General features: G+C 37.6%; 1 protein-coding gene across 1 annotated transcript in view; it reads left to right on the forward strand.

Moving 5' to 3' along the window:
* Positions 1-27,835, forward strand: part of IL1RAPL1 (interleukin 1 receptor accessory protein like 1) — a gene marked incomplete at both ends in the record, with an annotated part of 1,118,841 nt that overhangs the window by 566,223 nt on the left and 524,783 nt on the right. The window contains 2 exons of the mRNA XM_082609629.1: positions 14,616-14,802; positions 17,347-17,500. Coding sequence (XP_082465755.1) covers positions 14,616-14,802; positions 17,347-17,500 — 341 coding nt within the window. The remainder of the gene's footprint in view (positions 1-14,615; positions 14,803-17,346; positions 17,501-27,835) is intronic.

Genomic DNA, 27,835 nt, shown 5'->3' on the forward strand with positions numbered 1-27,835 from the left:
GACAGAAAGCAGATTGGTGGTTGTCAGGGGCTATGGGGATGGAGAAATGGGGAGTGATTGTTAATGGGTATGGATTTCCTTTTGGAATGATGAAAATGTCTTAGAATAAGATAGAGGTGATGGCTGCACAACGTCATGGATGTACTAAATGACACTTCACTGTGCACTTTCAAACGGTTAATTTTATGTTGTGTGAATTTTACCTTGTTAAAAATATATGCCTTTAAGAATTCAAACAGCATACATCTAACTCTCTCATTTTACCTATTATGAGAAGAATACATATTAACAGCGTAGGCAGCAAAATAAGGGAAAACAGGTAATTACAAATTGTGATTGTTATGAAGAAAATAAACAGAGATAAGATGGATAGTGATAGAGGAGGTCAGCCATAGCTTCTCTGAAGAAATTCGTCATTTATATGACCTTGAGACCACTTCCTGAGCCTCAGTTTCCTTCAGTGCCATGTTTGTTTGATTGTTTGTTTAACCTCTCTCTTTTTCTTTCCCTCCAGAAGAGGTCTAGAAGGAGACCTTGGGGTCTATAGTGGTGAAGTTTGAAAGTTCTCGTGCCCAACAATAACTCAGGTGGAGAAATACTAGACTAGAATTTCATACACTAAGGCCTCCTCAAGTCTAATATTCCAGGAGTACTAGGCTAGAAAAATTAAAATGATAAAATTATATTATTCACTTTCTGTCAAAAAGTGGGAGATAATTATTTTGAATTTATAGTTAGCAGAAGATTGAGGATGAAGTTCAACTTACTGGTTAAATTATTAAGAAAGATTTCAAACAAGAAGGCAATAAATTGGCATTTTTAGGTCTTATCAATTGCTCAGTGTACTTACTCTAATCTTTTCAGAAGCACTGATTTCAACCACAGTTAAATCAATAGGTCCTCCAGAGCTCTTCTGAGAAGAAAACCTAATCCAAACAAATTTCACATTTACTGTCAGTAGCTGTAAGCATAGTATGTGTAAGAAAGATAAGATAGAGGGGCCGCACACATAGCTTCAGGCATCACCATAAGGACTGATAGAAAAAAATTACAGATAGAAAAATTGGAAGGCTTTAAGATTAGAAATAAACTATCAAAGTATATTTAAGGCCTAACAAACTGTAAGAGGTTCCCTCCACAATCTAACCCTGACTTTTTTTTTTTTTGCGATACTCGGCCCTCTCACCGTTGTGGCCTCTCCCATTGCGGAGCACAGGCTCCGGATGCGCAGGCTCAGCAGCCATGGCTCACGGGCCCAGCCGCTCCGTGGCATGTGGGATCTTCCCGGACTGGGGCACGAACCTGTGTCCCCTGCATCGGCAGGCGGACTTTCAACCACTGTGCCACCAGGGAAGCCCTAACCCTGACATTTTTATTCCCAACATTTTATTTTCACAACAAATGATTAAACACTACAGTCAAATTTATGGTTAAGGAGTCACCTTCCAAACAATGGAGTTCTGCTCCATTCTGTAGTAACTGAACTTTCACATCTTCCATCCCTCTGTGCTGCTTTTCAGTGCCCAAACGTTTGTAACACTTCAAGAATAGTCTGTGCTTTTGTTTTCACACACAAAAAATTATGTACAAAAGATTATGACTTGAAAAAAGACCAGTGAATGTTAGAGTAAATCATGTAAAACATAGAAGCCTAAAACAACTTAATCCTTAAAAAACATTGATTAAAATCCCTGTCTTTCTCAGCACTTCATAAGTGGGAAGAGATTTCCAACATTATGGAAATGTTATTATTTCCCCTAGGGACCAGGAAATTAACATAATATACAGGTCAAGTGTTTAGTGGCGCCGCTGTTAGAGGACATATTTAACAATCATGTTACTGGTAATTCTGTTAGAGTGGAGAGAAACACTGAATACTATGGATTATCATGCATTGGGGGTGTGATTACAGAATGACTGAAACTGTGCTACCCTTAGGTATGGCATAACATGGCTTTTATTTTACTCTATAGCTAATCAGGCAATATACAAAATTTCTCTTCCCACATATATTTTTCTTTCTTACCCCCTGCCTGCACTACCCAAACTTCCACACCTCGATCTGTAGCTGCGTGATGTTGTCATCCTTCAAAAGATAAATTATAAAATCTCTGGTAGCTCCCATGCATGCCAATTCAGAATCTTTCACTTTTTCAAAGTAACACACCACTAAGGAACCTATGGAGAACTTCGATACACTGTACTGACTTGCAGAGACTACTTACAGAAAGTATTCTAACTTTATTTTTTGTGTCATAGATTTACTTCTTGCTTATGTCCAAAAATATTTGTTAATCCCCAGTATTTGCACTGGATTTAAGGCTAGATTTCCTTCTTCCTTATAAGACAGGGTCCTAAGCCAGTCCTTTCAGAAGCCATTTCTTTTACAAGTATGTATATATATATGTAGAAAGTGTGTAGTAGAAAGAGCTGAAGAAACCATGATATTTCTTTAATACCTGCTGCTTGCTCCATCTTATTCTTTATTAGATGTTTGGGAGCTTAAGGACCTAACTTTTCAAAGAAATCTAAGTTAGAGCGTGTTCTGCCTTTCTCCAGTAGGCATCTATTCTAGAATATAAAATAATATAAAATCAGGGCTAAGAGTAGGTAACCTTCTTTTGTTTTAAACAATGTATATATAGTTTATGTGTGCTAACCCAGCACTACTTATCTTCAGTAGTATACAGAAGAGACCAATGAATTAGAAGTTAGGAGATATATGTTCTAATCCCATTTCTGCCACCAATTAGTAGAACTTAGACAACTAATCGACTTCAAAAAAAAATCATTGACTTCTTTAGGCTTTGGGTCCCTTTGCTGTAACCTCAGGAGGCTGAAAGAAGTAACTCTCTCTAAACTGTTTGTACAACACATTTTGTGTACTTGGTGTGTCCTGCAGGGTTACCCTTGCCAGAGAAAACTAGGTTTTGAAAAAATTTCACATTAATATCGTTTCTTCACTGGAAAAGATGAGTATTGACTCTCAGTTATGAACAACTGTTTTGTCCACATACCTATAATATCCTGTCTCTCTCTACCCATTTTATAAACATTGGAACCAGCAGTCATGACTTCACTTTTGCCTAGATTGCAGCTCATGTGTTAAAACAATGGAAGCTGAGTACATATGTGCTGATGATTTTTACCGTAAATCCTGGAGGAGCATTCTTTCCCCATTTACCCCATTCCACTGTATTTCCCCGACTGCAGAGAGCCACAGTGCCATAGCAGTCATGCTGCAAATTTAATGATGGCGGATGGGACTCTTCACTTTGAGAGTGTCTAAGTCCCCTCAGGGGGATCATATGTTTATTAATGTGTCACAAGTTGCTTGCTTCCTGTTAGCTCTTCTCAGTAAATAGGACTGTAGCATTCATTGGATGCTGCTTTATTTTTAGCTTTTTAAATCACCTCCTGATGAACAGAAACAGTAAACAAGTATTAAAACATGGAAAGTAATTTGAAAGTAGTGCTATCCTGGGGAGTCTGGAATTCCAGACATTACCAGAGAGTAGTAAATCAGCAGTCCCCTCACAAAGCTAGGGAACAAAAGACAGGAAAATAAGAACATCTAAGGGTGCTCATCTGGAGCCACTTTCTGAAAATTAGGGGTCAGTTGCCTTTATAGTAGAGCAAGAGAGGGTGGCTGAGGTAAAGAGTCGTATTTTTCATAAACTTTTCTCATTCTTGTCCAACGCAATCAGGTATCCCAGGACTTATCTGGATTCTTATGCTTCACAGTCATTAAACACCACAGAACTGAAGGCATCGTCATGGTGATATTGCGTATCTAACCTGCCTTGTAAACAAACACTGTTTAGCCCTACTGCAAAATAGAAATATAAAGGAAGTAGGAAAAAGGGACGCAGTACTGATGATAAGCTCTAATACTTACTGAGTGCTCACTAAAAGACTGACACTGTGTTTTAACATGCTTGATTCCCACAGCAACCTATGAGGTCTTTAGTATTATTTTCTCCTTGTACAAATGAGGAAATGGAAGCCTAAGGAGTCAAGTAACTTTCCCTAATTTCAAAAGTAATGAGTGATTGGGCTGGAATCTGAAACTCTGCAGTTGGGCTTTAGAGATCTTACTCTTAACCCAACTGCCTGTAGAAAAAAAAAGACCTGGTATTTGATACAAGGAGGTATGGGGAAATCGACAACAGTATAAGTTTGAATAGAAAGGAAACCTAAGATTCTTGAATTTAGAAGATTAATGTGGAAGGTCCAAGATTAGAATTCACTGATTTACTTCCTAGAAAAGTCTGTTCTTTAAGAATTCTAACGTGTTCTACAAATATCAGTATTTTTCTAAAACCTTGAATATTTTCTTAAGACACATTTGAATGCATCCTAAGATAGCTAATAACTTAGTTATATTTTTCTGAAAAAAATATCTTAAAATGAGCCTGAGAAGCACGTGCTCCAGTCTGTACTGGAGTTAAATTAATAAATAATGCATGAGCAATATTGCTGGCAGCCCCAAAGAGGATTTTTTTTCCCTCTTGAGTGTGAAGCTCAAGCTAAAATTTAACACACTTTCCTTTCTCTCAAAGCTGTTTCTTTTTCAGTATCTTGCATGCTAAAAGATTGACTCTACCTTTCATGTACTCATCTGAAAAAATTCTTTATCATCTTGTATGCCTCTCTCTTTCCTTCACTCCTTCACTGTCACATTATTCTATATCTTTAATATATTTTGAACATGATCCCTCCTTCCTATCTCACTGGGCATTGCCTTTGTTGGAGTTACTTTTTTTTTTCTTGAATGAATGCAGTTGCTTTCTAATTTGTCTCACTGTACTTAGTCCTCCTTGCAATCCAATCCAATCCATTTTTCTCACTACAGTCAGAAAAATCTCTCCAAAATCCAGATGTCATCATTTCCCAGCATAAAGTCCAAAGTCCTTACGGTGGCTTTACAGGACTTTCAGTCTGGCTCCTGCCCACATCTCCAGTCTCAGTTCCTGCTGTTCCTTTATCACTATTTTATAACCCAGCCACACCAAATTATTTGCAATTACTCAAACATGCCAAGTTGTGTCATGCCTTCAAGCCTTTGTGCGTACTATTCTCTGAAATAACCTTTTTTAAAATTGTTAAATTCTTACACTTTAAGATACCCAGATATCACAATTTATGAGGTCTTCTTGTTTCTTTCTTTGACACTACTGTTGGTACATACCCCTTTGTAGTACTTACCACCTTGAATTTTAACTATTTACTTGTGTATCACTTCTGGAGTGTGAGGGACTGGGGGCAGGGAATATGTCTCATCATTCTAGCAAAATCCCTAAGCACATTCTCTCAGGACATTTTTCAGGCTACTAATTGACTATTTAATGGTTGATGGTTTCACCTATTAAATATTTTAGATATACTTGTAGAGTACATATTATATGAAGCTAGAGAAATCTACAATCAGTAGCCCTAAATTCTAATTTTGTGGAAATTTTCTTTGTTACCCAATGTAAAGCTGAATAACTAACAGTAATGGAAAACTCTGGTTTTCTCCTCTACTCTCAACACTTCTCATACCAGTTATGTGGGGTTTTTCCCACACCAAGCAATTCTTCAACCTGCTGCATATCCTACAATTCAGTTCATTTCGGACACTGCTTACCTGGACTTAGCATCGGATCCTACAGGTTAAGGGCTCCGTTCTGCGTGACTGCCCCCACCTGCAACACACACAATTCAGATGCCAATTGCTAGTCCACAGTATTACCTCCACTTCTGACTGACTGGTTGTAAATCAGAGGTCTGCAGAATGCCCTTCTCAGATTCTTCCATTATGCTTAATAGGTCAGTTACATTTTTCTCCTTCTTTGTTCAGTTTACCAATTTTATTTTATTTTAAACTAATTTGTATTGGAGTATAGTTGATTTACAATGTTGTGGTAGTTCCTGCTGTGCAGCAAAGTGAATCAGTTATACATATATCCACTCTTTTTATTTTATTTTATTTTTTGGTGCACCGCGTGGCACGCAGGATCTTAGTTCCCTGACCAGGAATCGAACCCGTGCACCCTGCATTGGAAGCACAGAGTCTTAACCACTGGACTGCCAGGGAAGTCCCTATCCACTCTTTTTTAGATTCTTTTCCCATATATGTCATTACAGAGTATTGAGTAGAGTTCCCTGTACTATACAGTAGGTTCTTATTAGTTATCTATTTTATATATAGTAGTGTGTATATGCCAATCCCAATCTCCAAATTTATCCTTCCCCCCGTTTCCCCCTTGGTAACCATAAGTTTGTTTTCTACACCTACGACTCTATTTCTGTTTTTTGGTTTTTTACTTTTTCATAACATCTTTATTGGAGTATAATTGCTTTACAATGGTGTGTTAGTTTCCGCTTTATGACAAAGTGAATCAGCTATACTTACACATATATCCCCATATCCCCTCCCTCTTGCGTCTCCCTCCCACCCTACCTATCCCACCCCTCTAGGTGGTCACTAGACACGGAGCTGATCTACCTGTGCTATGTGGCTGCTTCCCACTAGCCATCTGTTTTACATTTGGTAGTGTATATGTGTCCATGCCACTCTCTCACTTTGTCCCAGCTTACCCTTCCCCCTCCCCGTGTCATCAAGTCCATTCTCTACGTCTGCATCTTTATTCCTGTCCTGCCCCTAGGTTCTTCAGAACCTTTTTTTTTGTTCTAGATTCCATATATATATGTGTTAGCATACGGTATTTGTTTTTCTGTTTCTGACTTCACTCTGTATGTCAGACTCTAGGTCCATCCACCTCACTACAAATAACTCAGTTTCGTCTCTTTTTATGGCTGAGTAATATTCCATTGTATATATGTGCCACATCTTCTTTACCCATTCATCTGTCGCTGGACACTTAGGTTGCTTCCATGTCCTGGCTATTGTAAATGGAGCTGCAGTGAACATTTTGGTACATGACTCTTTTTGAATTAACGTTTACTCAGGGTATATGCCCAGTAGTGGGATTGCTGGGTCATACGGTAGTTCTGTTCTTAGTTTTTTAAAGAACCTCCATACTGTTCCCCATAGTGGCTGTATCAATTACATTCCCACCAACAGTGCAAGAGGGTTCCCTTTTCTCCACACCCTCTCCAGCATTTGTTGTCTGTAGATTTTCTGATGATGGCCATTCTGACTGGTGTGAGGGGATACCTCATAGTAGTTTTGATTTGCATTTCTCTAATAATTAGTGATGTTCAGCAGCTTTTCACGTGCTTCTTGTCCATCTATATGTCCTTTTTGGAGAAATGTCTATTTAGGTCTTCTGCCCATTTTTTGATTGGGTTGTTTGTTTTTTTCATATTGAGCTGCTTGTATATTTTGGAGATTAATCCTTTGTCAGTTGCTTCATTTGCAAATATATTCTCCCATTCTGAGAGTTGTCTTTTTGTCTGGTGCATGGTTTCCTTTGCTGTGCAAAATACTTTAATTTTCATTAGGTCCCACTTGCTTATTTTGTTTTTATTTCCATTTCTCTAGGAGGTGGGTCAAAAAGGATCTTGCTGTGATGTATGTTATAGAGTGTTCTGCCTGTGTTTTCCTGTAAGAGTTTTATAGTCTCTGCCCTTACATTTAGGTCTTTAATCCATTTTGAGTTTATTTTTGTGTATGGTGTTAGGGAGTGTTCTAATTTCAATCTTTTACATGTAGCTGTCCAGTTTTCCCAGAACGACTTATTGAAGAGGCTGTCTTTTCTCCATTGTATAGTCTTGCCTCCTTTATCAAAAATAAGATGACCAGGGCTTCCCTGGTGGCGCAGTAGTTGAGAGTCTGCCTGATGATGCAGGGGACACGGGTTCATGCCCCAGGCCAGGAAGATCCCACATGTCGTGGAGTGGCTGGGCCCGTGAGCCATGGCTGCTGGGCCTGTGCGTCCAGAGCCTGTGCTCCGCAACGGGAGAGGCCACAACAGTGAGAGGCTCGCGTACCGCAAAAAAAAAAAAATAAATAAATAAATAAGATGACCATATGTGCATGGGTATATCTCTGGGCTTTCTATCCTATTCCATTGATCTATATTTCTGTTTTTGTGCCAGTACCATACTATCTTGATTACTTTAGCTTTGTAGTATAGTCTGAAGTCCGTAGCCTGATTCCTCCAGCTCCGTTTTTCTTTCTCAAGATTGCTTTGGCTATTCGGGGTCTTTTGTGTTTCCTAACAAATTGTGAAATTTTTTGTTCTAGTTCTGTGAAAATTCCAGTGGTAGTTTGATAGGGATTGCATTGAATCTGTAGATTGCTTTGCGTAGTATAGTCATTTTCACAATATTGATTCTTCCAATCCAGGAACATGGTGTATCTCCATCAGTTTGTATTATCTTTAATTTCCTTCATCAGTGTCTTATAGTTTTCTGCTACACGTCTTTTGTCTTCTTAGGTAGGTTTATTCCTATGTATTTTATTCTTTTTGTTGCAATGGTAAATGGGAGTGTTTCCTTAATTTCTCTTTCAGATTTTTCATCATTAGTGTATAGGAATGCCAGAGATTTCTGTGCATTAATTTTGTATCTTGCTACTTTACCAAATTCATTGATTACCTCTAGTAGTTTTCTGGTAGCATCTTTGAGATTCTCTATGTATAGTATCATGTCTTCTGCAAACAATGACAGCTTTACTTATTCTTTTTCGATTTGGATTCCTTTTATTTCTTTTTCTTCTCTGATAGCTGTGGCTAAAACTTACAAAACTATGTTAAATAACAGTGGTGAGAGTGGACAACCTTGTCTTGTCCCTGATCTTAGAGGAAATGGTTTCAGTTTTTTACCATTGAGAACGATGTTGGCTGTGGGTTTGTCATATATGGTCTTTATTATGTTGATGAAAGTTCCCTCTGTGCCTACTTTCTGGAGGGTTTTTATCACAAATGGGTGTTGAATTTTGTCAAAAGCTTTTTCTGCATCTATTGAGATCATATGGTTTTTATCCTTTAATTTGTTAATATGGTATATATATCACATTGATTTGCATATATTGAAGAATCCTTGCATTCCTGGCATAAACCTCTCTTGATCATGGTGTATGATCCTTTTAATGTGCTGTTGGATTCTGTCTGCTAGTATTTTGTTGAGGACTTTTTCATCTATGTTCATCAGTGATACTGGTCTGTAGTTTTCTTTTTTTCTGGCATCTTTGTCTGGTTTTGGTATCAGGGTCATGGTGGCCTCATAGAATGAGTTTGGGAGTGATCCTCCCTCTGTCATATTTTGGAAGAGTTTGAGAAAGATAGGTGTTAGCTCTTCTCTAAATGTTTGATAGAATTGGCCTGTGAAGCCATCTGGTCCTGGGCTTTTGTTTGTTGGAAGATTTTTAATCACAGTCTCAATTTCAGTGCTTGTGATCGGTCTGTTTATATTTTCTATTTCTTCCTGGTTCAGTCTCAGAACGTTGTGCATTTCTAAGAATTTGTCCATTTCTTCCAAGCTGTCCATTTTATTAGAGTTGCTTGTAGTAATCTCTCATGATCCTTTGTATTTCTACAGTGTCAGTTGTTTCTTCTCCTTTTTCATTTCTACTTCTATTGATTTGAGTCTTCTCTCTTTTTTTGTTGATGAGCCTGGCTAATGGTTTATCAATTTTGTTTATCTTCTCAAAGAACCAGCTTTTAGTTTTATTGATCTTTGCTACTGTTTCCTTCATTTCTTTTTCATTTATTTCTTTTCTGATCTTTATGATTTCTTTCCGTCTGCTAACTTTGAAGTTTTTTGTTCTTCTTTCTCTAATTGCTTTAGATGTAAGGTTAGGTTGTTTATTTGAGATGTTTCTTGTTTCTTGAGGTAGGATTGTATTGCTATAAACTTCCCTCTTAGAACTGCTTTTGCTGCATCCCACAGGTTTTGGGTCGTCGTGTTTTCATTGTCATTTGTTTCTAGGTATTTTTGATTTCCTCTTTGGTTTCTTCAGTGATCCCTTGGTTATTTAGTAGTGTTTTGTTTAGCCTCCATGTGTTTGTATTTCTTACAGGTTTTTTCCTGTAATTGATATCTAGTCTCATAGCGTTGTGGTCGGAAAAGACACTTGATATGATTTCAGTTTTCTTAAATTTACCAAGGCTTGATTTGTGACCCAAGATATGATCGATCCTGGAGAATTTTCCATGAGCACTTGAGGAGAAAGTGTATTCTGTTGTTTTGGGTTGGAATATCCTATAAATATCAATTAAGTCCATTTTGTTTAATGTATCATTTAAAGCTTGCGTTTCCTTATTTATTTTCATTTTGGATGACAGTCCGTTGGTGAAAGTGGGCTGTTAAAAGTCCCCTACTGTGATTGTGTTAGTGTCAATTTCCCCTTTTATGGGTGTTAGCATTTGCCTTATGTATTGTGGTGCTCCTATGTTGGGTGCATAAATATTTACAATTGTTATATCTTCTTCTTGGATTGATCCCTTGATCATTATGTAGTATCCTTCTTTGTCTCTTGTAATAGTCTTTGTTTTAAAGTCTATTTTGTCTGATATGAGAATTGCTACTCCAGCTTTCTTTAGATTTCCATTTGCATGGAATATCTTTTTCCATCCCCTCACTTTCAGTCTCTATGTGTCCCTAGGTCTGAAGTGGGTCTCTTGTAGACAGCATATATATGGTTCTTGTTTTTGTATCCATTCAGCCAGTCTATGTCTTTTGGTTGGAGCATTTAATCCATTTACATTTAAGTTATTATCAATATGTATGTTCCTATTACCATTTTCTTAATTGTTTTGGGTTTGTTATTGTAGGTCTTTTCCTTCTCTTGTGTTTCCTGCCTAGAGAAGTTCCTTTAGCATTTGTTGTAAAGCTGTTTTTGTGGTGCTGAATTCTCTTAGGTTTTGCTTGTCTGTAGAGGTTTTAATTTTTTCCTTGAATCTGAATGAGATCTTTTCTGGATAGAGTAATCTTGTTTGTAGGTTTTTCCCTTTCATCACTTTAAATATGTCCAGACACTCTTTTCTGGCTTGCAGAGTTTCTGCTGAAAGATCAGCTGTTAACCTTATGGGGATTCCCTTGTATGTTATTTGTTGTTTTTCCCTTGCTGCTTTTAATACATTTTCTTTGTATTTAATTTTTGCTAGTGTGATTAATATGTGTCTTGGCATGTTTCTCCTTGGATTTATCCTGTATGAGACTCTCTGTGCTTCCTGGACTTGATTGACTATTTCATTTACCATATTAGCAAAGTTTTCAACTATAATCTCTTCTAATATTTTGTCAGTCCCTTTCTTTTTCTCTTCGTCTTCTGGGACCCCTATAATTCGAATGTTGGTATGTTTAATGTTGTCCCAGAAGTCTCTGAGACTGTCCTCAATTCTTTTCATTCTTTTTTCTACATTCTGCTCTGCAGTAGTTATTTCCACTATTTTATCTTCCAGGTCACTTATCCATTTTTCTGCCTCAGTTACTCTCCTATTCAGTCCTTGTACAGAATTTTTACTTTCATTTATTGTCTTGTTCGTCATTGTTTGCTCTTTAGTTCTTGTAAGTCCTTGTTAAACATTTCTTGTGTTTTCTCCATTCTATTTCTGAGATTTTGGTAATCTTTACTATCATTACTCTGAATTCTTTTTCAGGTAGACTGCCTATTTCCTCTTCATTTGTTTAGTCTGGTAGGTTTTTACCTTGCTCCTTCATCTGCTGTGTGTTTCTCTGTCTACTCATTTTGCTTTACTTACTGTGTTTGGGGTCTCCTTTTTGCAGGCTGCAGGTTCGTAGTTCCTGTTGTTTTTGGTGTCTGTCCCCAGTGGCTAAGGTTGGTTCAGTGGGTTGTGTAGGCTTCCTGGTAGAGAGGACTAGTGCCTGTGTTCTGGAGGATGAGGCTGGATCTTGTCTTTCTGGTGGGCTGGTCCACGTCTGGTGGTGTGTTTTTTTGGGTGTCTGTGACCTTATTATGATTATAGGCAGCCTCTCTGCTAATGGGTGCAGTTGTGTTCCTGTCTTGCTAGTTGTCTGGCATAGGGTGTCCAGCCCTGTAGCTTGCTGGTCGTTGAGTGGAGCTGGGTGCTGGTGTTGAGGTGGAGATCTCTGGGAGATTTTCACCGTTTGATATTACGTGGAGTTGGGAGGTCTCTTGTGGACCAGTGTCCTGAAGTTGGCTCTCCCACCTTAGAGGCACAGCCCTGATGCCTGGCTGGAGCACCAAGACCCTGTCATCAACATGGCTCAGAATACAAGGGAGAGAAAAAGAAAGAATGAAAGAAAACAAGATAGAATAAAGTTATTAAAAGGATAATAATTATTAAAAATTTAAAAATGTAAGTAATAAAGTAAGAAAGAAAGAAGAGAGCAAGCAAAACAACAAACAAATCCCCCAACGATAACAAGTGCTAATATGTATACTTAAAAAAACCAAAAAATACAAAATATGGACACAGAACCCTAGGACAAATGGTAAAAGCAAAGCTATACAGACAAAATCACACAGTGAAGCGTACACATACACATTCACAAAAAGAGAAAAAGGAAAATATATATATATATATCGTTGCTCCCAAAGTCCAGCTCCTCAATTTGGGATGATTCGTTGTCTATTCAGATATTCCACAGATGCAGGGTATATCGAGTTGATTGTGGAGACTTAATCCGCTGCTTCTGAGGCTGCTGGGAGAGATTTCCCTTTCTCTTCTTTGTTTGCACAGCTGCTAGGGTTTAGCTTTGGATTTGGCCCCGCCTCTGCGTGCAGGTCACCTGAGGGCGTGTGTTCTTCGCTCAGACAGGACAGGGTTAAAGGAGCCGCTGATTCCGGGGCTCCGGCTCACTCAGGCCGGAAGGAGGGAGGGGCACGGAGGGCGGGGCGAGCCTGCGGCGGCAGAGGCCGGCATGACGTTGCACCAGCCTGAGGCGTGCGGTGTGTTTTCCCGGGTAAGTTGTCCCTGGATCACGGGACCCTGGCAGTGGCAGGCTGCACAGGCTCCCAGGAGGGGAGGTGTGGAGAGTGACGTGTGCTCGCACACAGGCTTCTTGGTGGCGGCAGCAGCGGCCTTAGCGTCTCATGGCCGTCTATGGGGTCTGCGCTGTTAGCCGCAGCTCGCGTCCGTCTCTGGAGCTCCTTTAAGCAGCGCTCTTAATCCTCTCTCCTCGCGCACCAGGAAACAAAGAGGCAAGAAAAAGTCTCTTGCCTCTTCGGCAGGTCCAGACTTTTTCCCGAACTCCCTCCCGGCTAGCTGTGGTGCACTAACCCCTTCAGGTTGTGTTCACGCCGCCAACCCCATTCCTCTCCCTGCGCTCCGACCGAAGCCCGAGCCTCAGCTCCCAGCCCCGCCTGCCCCGGCGGGTGAGCAGACAAGCCTCTCGGGCTGGTGAGTGCTGGTCGGCACCGCTCCTCTGTGCGGGAATCTCCCCGCTTTGCCCTCCGCACCCCTGTTGCTGCGCTCTCCTCCGTGGCTCCGAAGCTTCTCTCCTCCACCACCAGCAGTCTCCGCCCTTGAAGGGGCTTCTAGTGTGTGGAAACCTTTCCTCCTTCACGGCTCCCTCCCACTGGTGCAGGTCCCGTCCCTATTCTTTGGTCTCTGTTTTTTCTTTCTTCTTTTGCCCTACCCAGGTACGTGGGGAGCTTCTTGCCTTTTGGGAGGTCTGAGGTCTGCTTTCAGTGTTCAGTAGGTGTTCTTTAGGAGTTGTTCCGCATGTAGATGTATTTCTGATGTATTTGTGCGGAGGAAGCTGATCTCCAGGCGTGTTACTCCTTCGCCATCTTGAAGGTCTCCCCAAGGACGGTTCCTATTAGGAAAAGTTCCAGCTCAAAATTCAGCTTTCTTGGGTCCTTAAACTAGCAGTGGAGACTCTCCAGGCTTCTGTTTCTTTATCTTTTGGTGAGGCACAGTCCTCTTCAATAGTCCATAGATGGCTTCTTTTGTAAACTGACTGCATCCAGACTTTCTCTATTTCTGTTTTGTAAATAAGTTCATTTGTGCCATTTTTTTTTAGATTCTGCATATGTAATATCATATGATATTTGTCTTTGTCTGACTTGCTTCACTCAGTATGACAATCTCTAGGTCCATCCGTGTCATTGCAAATGGCATTATTTCATTCTTTTTTTTTTTTTTTTTTTTTTTGGCGTTACGCGGGCCTCTCCCATTGCGGAGCACAGGCTCCGGACGCGCAGGCCCAGCGGCCATGGCTCACGGGCCCAGCCGCTCCGCGGCATGTGGGATCCTCCCGGACCGGGGCACGAACCCGTGTTCCCTGCATTGGCAGGCGGACTCTCAACCACTGTGCCACCAGGGAAGCCCTATTTCATTCTTTTTTATGGCTGAGTATGAATTTACCAATTTTAGCATAATTATGACCAGGCTTGACTTGTTTCTTGACCTAAATCTTCCTTTATTTTATTTTCCTAGATAAAATCTAGGTAAAAATGTCTATTGAACAGTTTTTCAAACCAAACTTTTTTATAATATAAAATTTTTTTTCTAGCATATGAAAGATATGTAAATGGTTTAACAGAACCAAGCATTGTTTAGCTGGCTGACAGCATAGAGCCCTGTGGAATAAGCCATGATACCATACATTAATTATCAGTAGAGTTTTTATGCCTCTCTCCCTCTCTCCCTTTTTGAGTGAAGTAAATACACTGCCTTGACAGCAGTTGCTTTTTGTTCACACCAGCCCACCATATTTATTCTGCTTCATTACAGAAACTCCACTTACTGTATGAAAGTATCCATCTCACTGACAGTGGGTGAAAATGACACTGGACTGTGCTACAATTCCAAGATGAAGTACTTTGATAAAGCTGAACTTAGCAAAAGCAAGGAAATTTCGTGCCGTGACATAGAAGATTTTTTACTACCATCCAGAGAACCTGAAATCCTATGGTATAAGGTATGGACTATGAATTATTTTATCACTTTTAAATAGATTAATGTGTACCTTGTTCTAGGGCAAGTTGGATAAAAACATTTAAATAGGTGTTATGTAGTTCAGTTCTGCCTTCCTAAGACACTACAGCAAGTTGTGCTGGTCATTATAAGTTTTTAATCCAGGGGCTTTGATAAACCTAGTCAATATTTGTATTGTTAGTACATTGTAATAAGCTGTTGTGTTAATGTTTATATGTAGTTTATGCTGATAATCCTATCAAGTCTATTGTAATCTGTGTTGATAATTTCAGGAACTAAAATGCATTAAGCATTCATTTCAGACTCTTCCTATAAGCAGTCCAAAATGTCCCCAAACAAGGAGAAAAAGGATTGACTTGCTTCTGTGATAAAATGATACACTAGTTTTATTGAAATATTCTGTCTAATGGAAGTATCTTTGTGCATATCCTAAACCCTTTTGTATAAAAGCATACATGTTTTTAAAAATCTGATGAAAATGTATACGATTATAAAAATAGTGTTAGATTAACTTCTTTTCAAAAACCAGAAGCAACTTTAGGCTTAAGCAGAATAATCAGGCACTGTTCTTCCTGTCACATCATTGACTTTGACTGAATTTCAACATTTGAACGTATTCTTCAACTTATTTATATCTAAAAGATGCTTTTGTTATTGAACATACCCAAGAAAATACAATATAGATGCTATGAACATTTGTCTGGAATATGTTTTCCATGATTTAAAGATACCTAGTGTAAACTTTTGCTTTGTCCAACTAACTGGAAATAGGAATTTAGGAAGCTGGATCTTTTAGTAACTAGATTCACAAATGTCAGTATACAGAATATGAGCCCTCAGGACTGATAACGAATTCAAAACTTGTTAGAAATGAAACAGGAAGTACATCTTTAACAATTTTTAAAGGATTTTTCCAAAATTAGTAATGCCCTTCTTTGAATGACTTGCTTTTGATTCTTGACAATAAACAATGGAGTGTTCAGAACATCAAGGGAACTGTTGAAATATTTTTCTACTTTTCCCTTGGATTTCTGTATTAGACAGTATTAAATAGCCCTTAAATATTAGCCCCACTATTTCTGTTTCTGTGCATGTGAGCTTTATTTACTTTTTAAGTTTTTTAATTATATATTTCTTACCCGGATTTTCTGTGGTTTGCCTGCTTTCCACAGGAGGATTCTAAGCAAGCCCTGATGATTTCCTCAAAGGGGAGAGGTATTAGGGGAGTTTGACCCAAGGTCTTCAAGTACAAATATTTTTCTAGTACTCATATGTGTACATTCAGCTTCTAAATATGCAATTTCTTTGTTGTTTGCCAATAAGTTGATCTTAAGGGTCATGCACTTTTCCTCACTTTTTGCAAATAGTATCTCAAAATTTGCTGAAACGTTAGAGGCCGCACACACACACACACACACACACACACACACACACACAGAGTCACACACTCAGTTTTTTAAATGGCTGGCCTCATATTGGTCCTTTAGTCATACTTCCACCATCTCCCTAGTCATTGTGACCTTATGCTATAAAGACCGTAATTAGTGAAGTGATGGGTGGAGATGCAGTATATGTGGAATTTAAAAGTCTTGTAACAATTCAGATTATTTTTCCATAGTCAAGGGAATATGTATTGCATACATTTAGTGCATAATTTATGCAACTGTGACAGTTTATGCAACTAATGTGAGGATATTAAGTGTATATTTTGGACTGAAATAACCAGATAATTGTCCCCCAATTATACACAGGCATTGAGACAGATAATCAAAATAATGGTCTGCATAAATTTGATTTGGCAATAAATTTTTAACAAAATAATATTACCTCTGAATAATGTTAAAAGGTTTAAAGTTATTTTATCCTCATTCCGCTGATTTCGAATCTGGCTAGAGAAAATGGACTTCTGTTTGGCAGAAACAGAAATCTCCTGAGCCAACATCATTATAATCCAAAGCTTAAGGCAGAGACCATAATTTGGTAGACTGTGAGACTATAAAGACCTTGCATATAAATAATGGCCATTTTTTCCTGGACTGTAGAATATATATGCTATGAAAAGATTGAATTATTTCTAAATGCAGCCTTAAAAGATTTAAAATATTGAACTAAAGCATTTTTCTCTATAGAATTAGTTTTTCTGCTTTCCACTAAAAAATTCATTTTATATTTTATATTATCAGTATCAAAGTAGTTAATTTCATAATCATCAAATGCAGACTATTTGCTTCTAAAAATGATGTCAGGAGTAATCTTAATAAATGCCATTTTCTTATATCTAATAAATCAGTACATATCTGATTTAGAGACACTAAAGTTAGACGTTAATAAAGTGACTCTTGCTAAAAGTGCTTTTTTCAAATTGAGGTACCTGATTTCCCAGAGATGTGGAGAAGTTTTGAAAATCATTAGCATTAATTCACAACTCTAGCTCTTTTAAAATCTAACTTTAGAGGCTTTTAGTTTAGTTATTTTAAATACTTTAAGTAACTATATGTACTATAAAAATTTTGTGTTCTTCACGTAGGAATGTAGGACAAAAACATGGAGGCCAAGTATTGTATTCAAAAGAGATACCCTGCTTATAAGAGAAGTCAGAGAAGACGACATTGGAAATTATACGTGTGAATTAAAATATGGAGGCTTTGTTGTGAGAAGAACTACTGAACTAACTGTTACAGGTAAGTACAGTCTTCAATATTTCATTTGCAAGTAATGAAACTAACATTTTAAGTTTCATTTTTTGTGCTGCATATTGATTTTTTTTCAAATCTTTGCAATGAAGGAGGTGCTTAACCAAATGCTAAGTGGATTCCTATAGGTGAAATTTATTCCTCCTTGCTTTGAAATCATGTTGCCCTGAAATGCATTTGAAAGTTTAAAGAAAATAGGCTTAGGGGATTATAGAAATGTTAGCTTTAGAAAGTACTTGAAATAATGAGTTTACAGTTTCAGAAAATTATGCTTATATTTTGTAGCGGTATAATTTTTGGAAACACTTCCTAGAATGTTGAAATGGAATATATGAAATCTACCTCTGTCTTCCTGTCTTGCTCCAAATTAGAAAAGTTACTTTTTTTTCCATTTATCACTCTATGAACCTGATATACGTGTTCTCATGAACTTGAATATAACAAAATTTCAGATACAATAATTGAATAATTATGTGAGATGCATTGCATGGACTCATTCCCGTACCTGGTTGCTAAGGTAGAAGGGCATGAGAACAAGGTTCAGAACACTGTCTGTAATCAGAAATCTACAGCTCACTAGTCACATGACTTTATTTTAATCACCACAACCTTCAAAATATCACTTTCCTTGTGTATAAAATGATGATGGTAAAGTTTGCCTTGTTTATTTCATAGCATTTTTGCAAGAATTGAATGAGGCAAGCTAATATGTATGAAATCAACTTGCAAAACATAGAATTATATCCAAATATGCGTCGTTTTTGTCATGTTAAATGATGTCATGTTAAATGTTGTATTCATTCCCTGTTTTATGTTATTGAATACTTCTCTCAAAGTGGTTCCAACACAAAAAAGGAGGGGAATCAAGATCAATGCTTTAGGCAGTTAAAGACATTATTCTCATCTTATTAAAAGAGATTCTTCTTGGTGACATTCTTTGTACAATCTTTTTTTTTTTTTTAATTTTTGTCCTACTGCATGGCAAGTGGGATCTTAATTCCCTGACCAGGGATCGAACCCACATCCCCTGCAGTGGAAGCGTGGAGTCTTAACCTCTGGACCACCAGGGAAGTCCCTGTACAATCATTTTTATGAAACATATATATAAAAGTAAGAAAAGGATATCAGATACTTTAAAGAGATTTCCATTTGTTCATTGATTCACTTAAAATAGTTTTCCCGTATATGAAAATTGTTTTGTGGTAGTCACCTTCATCTTACAATAATCATCTTGAAATCTTGAAATTATGATATGATATAGTTTGACTTATAAACAAGATCTGATTTCATGAAATTCATTTGATGGATAGTAATTATTCAGATTGAAAGGAAATTTAGTTAAATAAGTAAGATACTCTTTGGTAATGCCTTTGATAGATCTTAGACCCAGTAAATAACTGACAATAGCAATACATGGTACACTTGAATAGTAAACACACATTTAATTATGTATTATGTACCTATGATGTACACATGTATGATTTGCACTAGTTTTGTTTTCAGCTTTGTTGTGTATAATAGGTCTTCGTATAGAAAATTAACACTTTTATCACTTTACCTCCCTGTTTAATGGAACAGTGAAAAACATAACTATCTGTACTTGGGTTTTCTTTACAATAATATTGAATATTTTATTACTTCTTTTTTGCTCTTAATCTACACTGAAGTAGCTTTTCAGGGAGTAGGTACTGAGACAAAGGAATTAAAAAATAATGAAAAAATATCTATTCTGTAAAGAAAATAGAATGAACTTCTAGTCTTTATTCTTTGGAGTGTAGAGCTAATTCTTGGTAAGCACATCTTTCCCCTTTCTAGAAACACTAGGTTACTAAAACACTGTCTAGTAAGAGGTGATTGGAAAACAGTCTCCTAGAGACTGGAAACGGTCCCAAATGGTAAAATCATGTAAGCGAGGCTATTTTGTACAATCAGTAATAGAATTGTTTTCTCGTAAATGCTACCCAGGGCTATTATATTTTTGTACATTCATTTTCTCCAAAAAATATCTCCTTTTCTTTATGCAAAAGGAGGAATAATTATTTCTTGATATCCAAAAAGAAGTTAGTGAAAGTTTTAATGAAAGTTTACATTCAGCTGAATATTATGAATACCTGTAACTTAAGTAGCTCTACCTGTGACATTGATTTGGGGAAATAAAGTATAAAGCAAAATTTGATTGTATATGAAATTTTGGTTGAATCATAGAGCTGCATATCCCATAGTTAAAAATAATATGTATTAAAATGCATTTTAGGTTTTAACAAGAAGTCTGTTGACAAGATATATTTATGCATAACATTGCTTTAAATAGTGTTACACTATAGCTCATTTACTTTGGCTGTGGCCAAATTAAAGAGCAATTCTTAGAACCCAAGTTAAACTCTCCGTAAAGCAACGAAGGTGGGCATTTTCTCTGAGCAATAATTAATCCCTGCTTTGTATCTTGGTTTTCTGCATATCATGGTCATATTATACTTAATGTAAATCTTATGCAAAGCATGATATCATTTAGTTTTAGTGGATCTGCCTTAGCTGATAATATATATTTTGAAGTGTGTTAGAATGTTTCTTTAAAATAAAACAAAAAAGAGTCCAATACGTGAAGAGAAAAGAAAATTTCTGGATAAATAAAGTGGCATCGTACAGGCCATATTGTAAGCTTTTATGGGAGATCTTTGGTTTATTAAAAGTATATGTGTCTACTAACTGAAGTAGTGGTTCAGGAAAACAGATCACAGTGAAAGAAACAATAAACATGCTTGACACTTTTGGTATACTTTAAACATTTTTTTAATAGATCTTTATTGGAGTATAATTGCTTCACAATACTGTGTTAATTTCTGTTGTACAACAAAGTGAATCAGCCATATGCATACATATGTCCCCATGTCCCCTCCCTCTTGAGCCTCCCTCCCACCCTCCCTATCCCACCCCTCTAGGTCATCACAAAGCACTGAGCTGATCCCCCTGTGCTATGCTGCTGCTTCCCACCAGCCAACTATTTTATATTTGGTAGTGTATACATGTTGATGCTACTCTCACTTTGCCCCAGCTTCCCCTTCCCACCCCGTGTCCTCAAGTCCATTCTCTATGTCTACATCTTTATTCCTGCCCTGCAACTAGGTTCATCAGTACCATTTTTTTTAGATTCCATATATATGTGTTAACATACGGTATTTGTTTTTCTCTTTCTCACTTACTTCACTCTGTATGTCAGACTCTATGTCCATCCACCTCACTACAAATAACTCAATTTCATTTCTTTTTATGGCTCAGTAATATTCCATTGTGTATACATGCCACATCTTCTTTAGCCATTCATCTGTCAGTGGACACTTAAGTTGCTTCCATGTCCTGGCTGTTGTAAATAGTGCTGCAATGAACATTGGGGTACATGTCTCTTTTTGAATTATGGTTTTCTCAGGGTATATGCCCAGTAGTGGGATTGCTGGGTCGTATGGTAGTTTTATTTTTAGTTTTTTAAGGAACCCCCATACTGTTTTCCATAGTGGTTGTATCAATTTACATTCCCACCAACAGTGCAGGAGGGTTCCCTTTTCACCACACCCTTTCCAGTATTTATTGTTTCTGGATTTTTTTATAATGGGCATTCTGACTGGCGTGAGGTGATACCTCTTTGTCTGCATTGGGTCTTCGTTGTTGTGTGCAGGCTTTCTCTAGTTGTGGCAAGCGGGGGCTACTCTTGCGGTGCGTGGGCTTCTCATTGTGGTGGCTTCTCTTGTTGCGGAGCACGGGCTCTAGGCGCGTGGGCTTCAGTAGTTGTGGCACGCGTGTTCAGTAGTTGTGGCTCGCAGACTCTAGAGCGCAGGCTCAGTAGTTCTGGCGCACAGGTTTAGTTGCTCTGCGGCATGTGGAATCTTCCTGGACCAGGGCTCGAACCCATGTCCCCTGCATTGGCAATCAGATTCGTAACAACTGCGCCACCAGGGAAGCCACGGTGAAAGAAACAATAAATCTGCTTGACGCTTTTGGTATACTTTAAACATTTTTTAAAAATTAAACATAAGATGTTTCAGCATCGTTTGTAGCCTCTACCCTCTCCTCTACGTCTCAGCCACACTGTTTTACTGTTCTTCTCCAAATATCGTCCCTCTTAACCCTTACTCCTGGTGTGCTCCCTCTGGAATGTTTTTTCTTCCACGTTGTCACAGAGCTGACTCTTACTCTTTCTTCGAGGCACTGCTAAAATGTTACCTCTACCACACTGCATTATAACTATTTGTTGCCACTCCTGGTTTTTCACAAGAACATGAATTTTTCAGAGTCAAGGGCAATATCTCTTTTCTTCTAAACATTTTACTTTAGAATAGTTTTACATTTACAGAAAAAATAAAAAGGATAATAGGGAGAGATCCCGTATTCCCCACACCCAGTTTCCCCTATTATTAACATCTAACATTAGTATGGTACACTGGTTACAATTAATGAACTAATATTGCTATATTATTATTAACTAAAGTCCATATTTTATTCAGATTTCCTTAATTTTTCCTAATGTCCTTTTTCTGTTCCAGGATCCCATTTAGGATAGCACATAACACCGAGTTGTTTTGTTTCCTTAGGCTTCTTTTAGCTGTTACTGTTACTGACTTCCCTTGTTTTTGATAACTTGACAATTTTAACAAGTACTTATTTTGTAGAATGCCCTTCATGTGATTTGTTTGATGTTTTTCTTATGATTAGACTTGAGTTATAGATTCCTGGAAGACCATAGAGGTAAAAATCACAACATACTGTACTATCAACACGGCGCCACTGTTGATGTTGACATTCATCACTTGGTAGTATTAGTCACTTCTTGGTCAGATTTTGCCACTGTAAACTTACTCTTTTTTACAGCTTTCCCTACTGTCCTCTTTGGAAGGAAGTCACTATCTGTAGTCCACACTTAAGGAGTGAGGAGTTATGCCCCTACCTCTTTGAAGTCAGAGTATATGCTTAAATTATTTGGAATTCTTCTGCATGGGACATATATCTATTTTCCTACATTTATGTACTTATTCAATCATTGTCTATATCAGTATGGACTCATGAATATTTCTTTTATACTTTGGTTTGTATCTACCATCACCTTATTTATTTTGTTGTTCAAATTGTTCCAACTTTGGCCCTTTGGAGCGCTTTTAGGGGTGTGTGTGTGTGTGTGTGTGTGTATTTATTTTCAGACCCTACAAGGTGCTCCAGGATCATCTTATGTATTTCCTGCCCTAGCCCTGCAGTCAGCTGTTTCTTCCAAAGAGTCCTTTTTCCTTTTGTTGGAGAATGGTGCTAGAAACTAAGATCTGGGCATTGGGAGTACTCATTGCTAATCAAGTATAGTTGCTTCTAAGACCTGTCAGTTGACAGAGCAAGGAAATATGAGTATACTAACCCAGGTATATACACATATCTAGAAATATTTCTGTATGTAACCATTCGTATCTATATTGAACTAAACATGAGTTCATACTTATGTCTCTAACTCTAATCCATTACCATAGGGATCATTCTGGCCTCTTCCTTTGGCTTATGTGTAACCTCCTGTCCAATAGTGAGAAACCTGGTTACCACCATCTGCCATCTATTTCCTTAATTGTTTTTTTGTTAATTAATTAATTTATTTTTGCTGTGTTGGGTCTTCGTTTCTGTACGAGGGCTTTCTCTAGTTGTGGCAAGCGGGTGCCACTCTTCACCACGGTGCGCGGGCCTCTCACTATTGCAGCCTCTCTTGTTGCAGAGCACGGGCTCCGGATGCGCAGGCTCAGTGGCCATGGCTCACGGGCCTAGTTGCTCCGCGGCATGTGGGATCCTCCCAGACCAGGGCTTGAACCCGTGTCCCCTGTATCGGCAGGCAGATTCTCAACCACTGCGTCACCAGGGAAGCCCCCTTAATTGTTTATTTCCAAATAGGTGTGCAATGGGATCAAAGTTGTTGACCTGTACTCCTATGAGAAACAACTTTATAGACGAGTATATTGCTTATATACAGTTTCTTTTGACTTCAGTCTTATAGATTCCACCCATTTCCAAAGTTACTTAGGTCAGCATCTTTTCCTCCCATCCCCTTCAGTGAGGTTGTAATATATTGATAGTTAGGTTGTTTTATCACATTCTGCATTCCCTCCGGAGATCTTCCATCCTCCTAAATAATGTCTTTAAAATTTTGCATATATTAAGGTTTGTAGGGGAGGAAAAATAATTTTCTGTCTACCCTTCGGAGTTCTCGGCTAAGATCCCCTGTAATAAAAGACAGATTAACAAGAGAGAAACAAACAGAAGTTTATTAACATGTATATGTCACACGTACCTGGAAGATACCCAGGGAAACTTAGTACCTCACCAAGATGGCCAAAGCCACTCGCTTAAATATCATCTTCAGCTAAAGACAAAAGAAAGTTTTTTTTTGGTTGGGGGAGGGGGAGAAAGGCCAGTTATGGGGGGTTACCAGGAAAAGCACAGTAAACAAGGGTAAGTCTAAATCTAAATCTAAATGCCTTCTCCATTGGTAAGAGTTTCTGGAGATTTAGTCATTTTTCTCTTCCTGGTACAGAAAGGGAGACACCCTTACATAAATGAAGATTTTTTTATAAGTGTAAATTCCCCTTACAAAAGGGTAACTCTTAGTTTATTTTCAGAGCTTCTCCTGTGTCTGCAGTTTCTCAAAATAACCAGCTCAAAATAATCTTTTATCAAAGAGGCATATTTTGGGGTGGCACATTCTGCTACCCTTTATTCCCACCTTTGAAACTTCCCCAATAAGTTTTACAGTCTAGAATCTGAGTTGGTAGATGGCTTCATATCACAATGAACCATTCTTAGTCCTGAGAATAGGTTAGTTCAGTTAAGGAGTTGTCTTATGTCGGGAGGCAGTTTTTCAGGTGAGCTCCCAAAGTTAAGCCTGTATGGTGCAAGCCATCAGGGATTTATTAAGAGATGTTTCTATAGAAACACAAGAAAAACAAAGGTTAATGATTGGAGCAGAATATAAGCCCAGTTTCTGAGTCCTGAAGGCAGCTGGTTAAGTAGATTTCTCGATGTTGGGCTCAAAGAATCTTTTGTGTTTTTGTTGTAAAATATAACTAAAAAAATTTACTGTTTTAGCCAGTTTTAGGTATACATTTCACTGGCATTAACTGCATTCACATTGTGTGCAATGATAACCACCATCTACCTCTAGAACTTTTTCATCTTTCCAAACTGAAACTCTGTACCCATTAAACCGTAACTCCCCATTCCCTTCTCCCACCAATCCCTGGCAACCACCCCTCTATTTTCTGTATCTATAAATTAGACCATTCTAGGTACCTCAAATAAGTGGAATTATATAATATTTGTCTTTTTGTGTATGGTTTATTTCATTTAGCATAGTGTCTTTAAGGCTCATTCATGATAGCTCCTCATTTCCTTCTATTACTGAATGATATTCCACTGTGTGGCTGTACCATAGTTTGTCCATTCATCTTTTGAATGGTACATCTTGGGTGCTTCCAGTTTTTGGAGATTATGAATAAAGCTATTATATACATTATTGTGCAGGTCTTTCTGTTGATATAAGTTTTCAAATTAGTTGAAAAAATACCTAGGAATATAATTTTTAGAGTATATGGTAAGATCATATTTAGCTTTGTGAGAAGCTGCCAAACTGTCTTCTAAAGTAGCTGTACCATTTTGCATTTCCATCAACAATGAATGAAGAATTCTAGTGATCTGTATCCTTCCACCAATTCTGTTGTTTGAATTTTAACATTCCAATAGTTCTGTAGTGGTATCTCACTGATTTTCAATTGCCAATTCCCTAATTATAAATTATTTTGACCATCTTTTTTTTTTTTTTTTTTTTTTTTTGCGGTATGCAGGCCTCTCACTGTTGTGGCCTCTCCCATTGTGGAGCACAGGCTCCAGATGCGCAGGCTCAGCAGCCATGGCTCATGGGCCCAGCTGCTCCGCGGCATGTGGGATTTTCCCGGACCAGGGCATGAACCCATGTCCCCTGCATCGGCAGGCAGACTGTCAACCACTGTGCCACCAGGGAAGCCCCTTGACCATCTTTTTATATGCTATTTGCATTTTGTATATCTTCTTTGATCTGTCTGTTCAGATATATAGCCCCCTTTTTAAATGGCATGTTTGTTTTTCCATTGCTCAGTTTTAAGAATTATTTGTATACTTTTGATACAACTCTCTCATCAGATGTATGTTTTGTGAATATTTTCTCCCATCCTGGAACTTTTCTTTTGATTTTCCTTAACAATGATTTTCACAGAGCAGAGGTTTAGGGTTTTATTTTAGGGTTTTCTTTTTCCCTAAAACATAGACTTAATTCTATAAATTTCTTCTAAACACTACTTTTGCTGCATCCCACAAGTTTTATAAGTTATGTTTTCATATAGTTCATAATATTTTAAAATTTCTCTTGTGAAGTATTCTTTGACCCATGTGTTATTTAGAAATGTGTTAATTTCTAGACATGTGGTGATTTTCCCAGCTATTTTTCTCCTATTGACTTCTAGTTTATTTTCAGTGATCTGAGCACACACTTTGTGTGATTTCTATTTTTTAAATATTGTTAAAGTGTATTTTATGACCCAGAATGTGATCTTTCATGGTGAATGTCCCATGAGAGCTTGAGAGGAATGTATATTTTGCTGTTGTCAGATGGTGAATTATATAAATGTCAATTAAATCACGTTTACTTACAGTGTTTTTCAAATCACCTGTATCCTTACTGATTTTCTGCTTGCTTGATATTTCAATTACTGAAAGTAGAGTGTTAAAATTTCCAAAAATAGTAGTGGATGTTTCTGTTTATCCTTTCACTTCTCTAAGTTTTTACCTCACAGTTTTGATGCTCTCTTGTTAGGTGGGATGTGTTTCGGGTTATTATGTCTTCTTGGAGAATTGATCTCTTTGTCATTAGGTAATATCCCTCTTTATTCATATTTCCCTTGTTCTGAACTCAGCATTGTCTGAAATTAATATACCTAGCTTTCTTTTGATTAGTGTTAGTGTGGTATATCTTTCTTCATCCCTTCACTTTTAACCTATCTGGTTCTTTATTTTTAAAGTGGGTTCCTTGCAGGCAACATGGTTCGACCTTAATTTTTTTCATCCACTTTGACTTTCTCTATGTTTTAACTGATGTAGTTAGACCACTTACATTTAAAGTGATTATTGAGGGAATTCCCTGGCGGTCCAGTGGTTAGGACTCCACACTTCCACTGCTGGGGACCTGGATTCAGTCCCTGGTCAGGGAATCCCACAAGCCACATAACGTGGCCAAAAAAAAAAAAATTAAAAAAAATAAAGTGATTTTTGAAATTGTTGGACTAATGTATTTGTCAGTGGCCAAAAACAAAAAGTTAAAATAAATAAAAGGATTATTGAAATTGTTTGATTAATAAGTTTGTCAGTGTTTTCAGTTCATTGAACTTATTCTTTGTTTTCCCTCTCTCTTCTGCTTTCTCTAGTTTTAATTGAACAATTTATATGGTTCTACTTTGTCTCTCCTTTCTTATTATCAATTTTACTTCTTTTAAAAAAATTTTAGTGGTTGCCGTGGATATTTCAATACTTTTTTTAAAAACCAATCTCAGCCCACCTTCGTAAAACACTATGCTACTTTGTGTGTAGAGCAGGTATCTTACTACAAAGTATTCTCAGTTCTTCCCTCTCATCCCTTATAACATTGCTGTCATTCATTTCACTTATCTGTATGTTATAATGTCCAATAAATTCTTTTTTTTAACTTTTAAAATTTTATTTATTTATTTATTTATTTTTGGCCGTGCCGCAGTGGTTTGCGGGATCTTAGTTCCCTGACCAGGGATCGAACCTGTGCCCCCTGCAGTGGAAGCACAGAGTTATCCAATAAATTCTTATTATTACTTTAGACAAATAGTTATCTTTTAGATCAATTTTTAATAAGGTAAATAAAATATTTTATTTTACCCTCATTTACTTCTTCTCTGACACTTATCTTCTTTATGTTGATTCACATTTCTGACATATATATTTTCCTTCTGCCTGAATCACTTATGTTAACATTTCTTGCAGTAAAGGTCTGGTGGTGATAAATTCCCTGTTTTTGTTTGTTCTAGAATGCCTTTATTTTTCACCACTTTAAATGTTCCACTCCCCTCTCTTCTTCCTTGAATGTTTTTTGAAAAGAGGTTCACTCTGATTCTTACCCTTGTTCCTCTATAGATATGGCATTTTTCCTGTGATTTTTCAAGATTCTCTATTTGTTTGTGCTTTCTTTCCTGAAGTTTGAATATATCTAGATGTAGTGATTTTTGTTATTTACCCTGCTTGGTGTTTTCTGGG

Source organism: Mesoplodon mirus (assembly GCF_964341445.2).
Source record: "Mesoplodon mirus genome assembly, chromosome: X".
Taxonomy (NCBI): Eukaryota; Metazoa; Chordata; class Mammalia; order Artiodactyla; family Ziphiidae; genus Mesoplodon; species Mesoplodon mirus.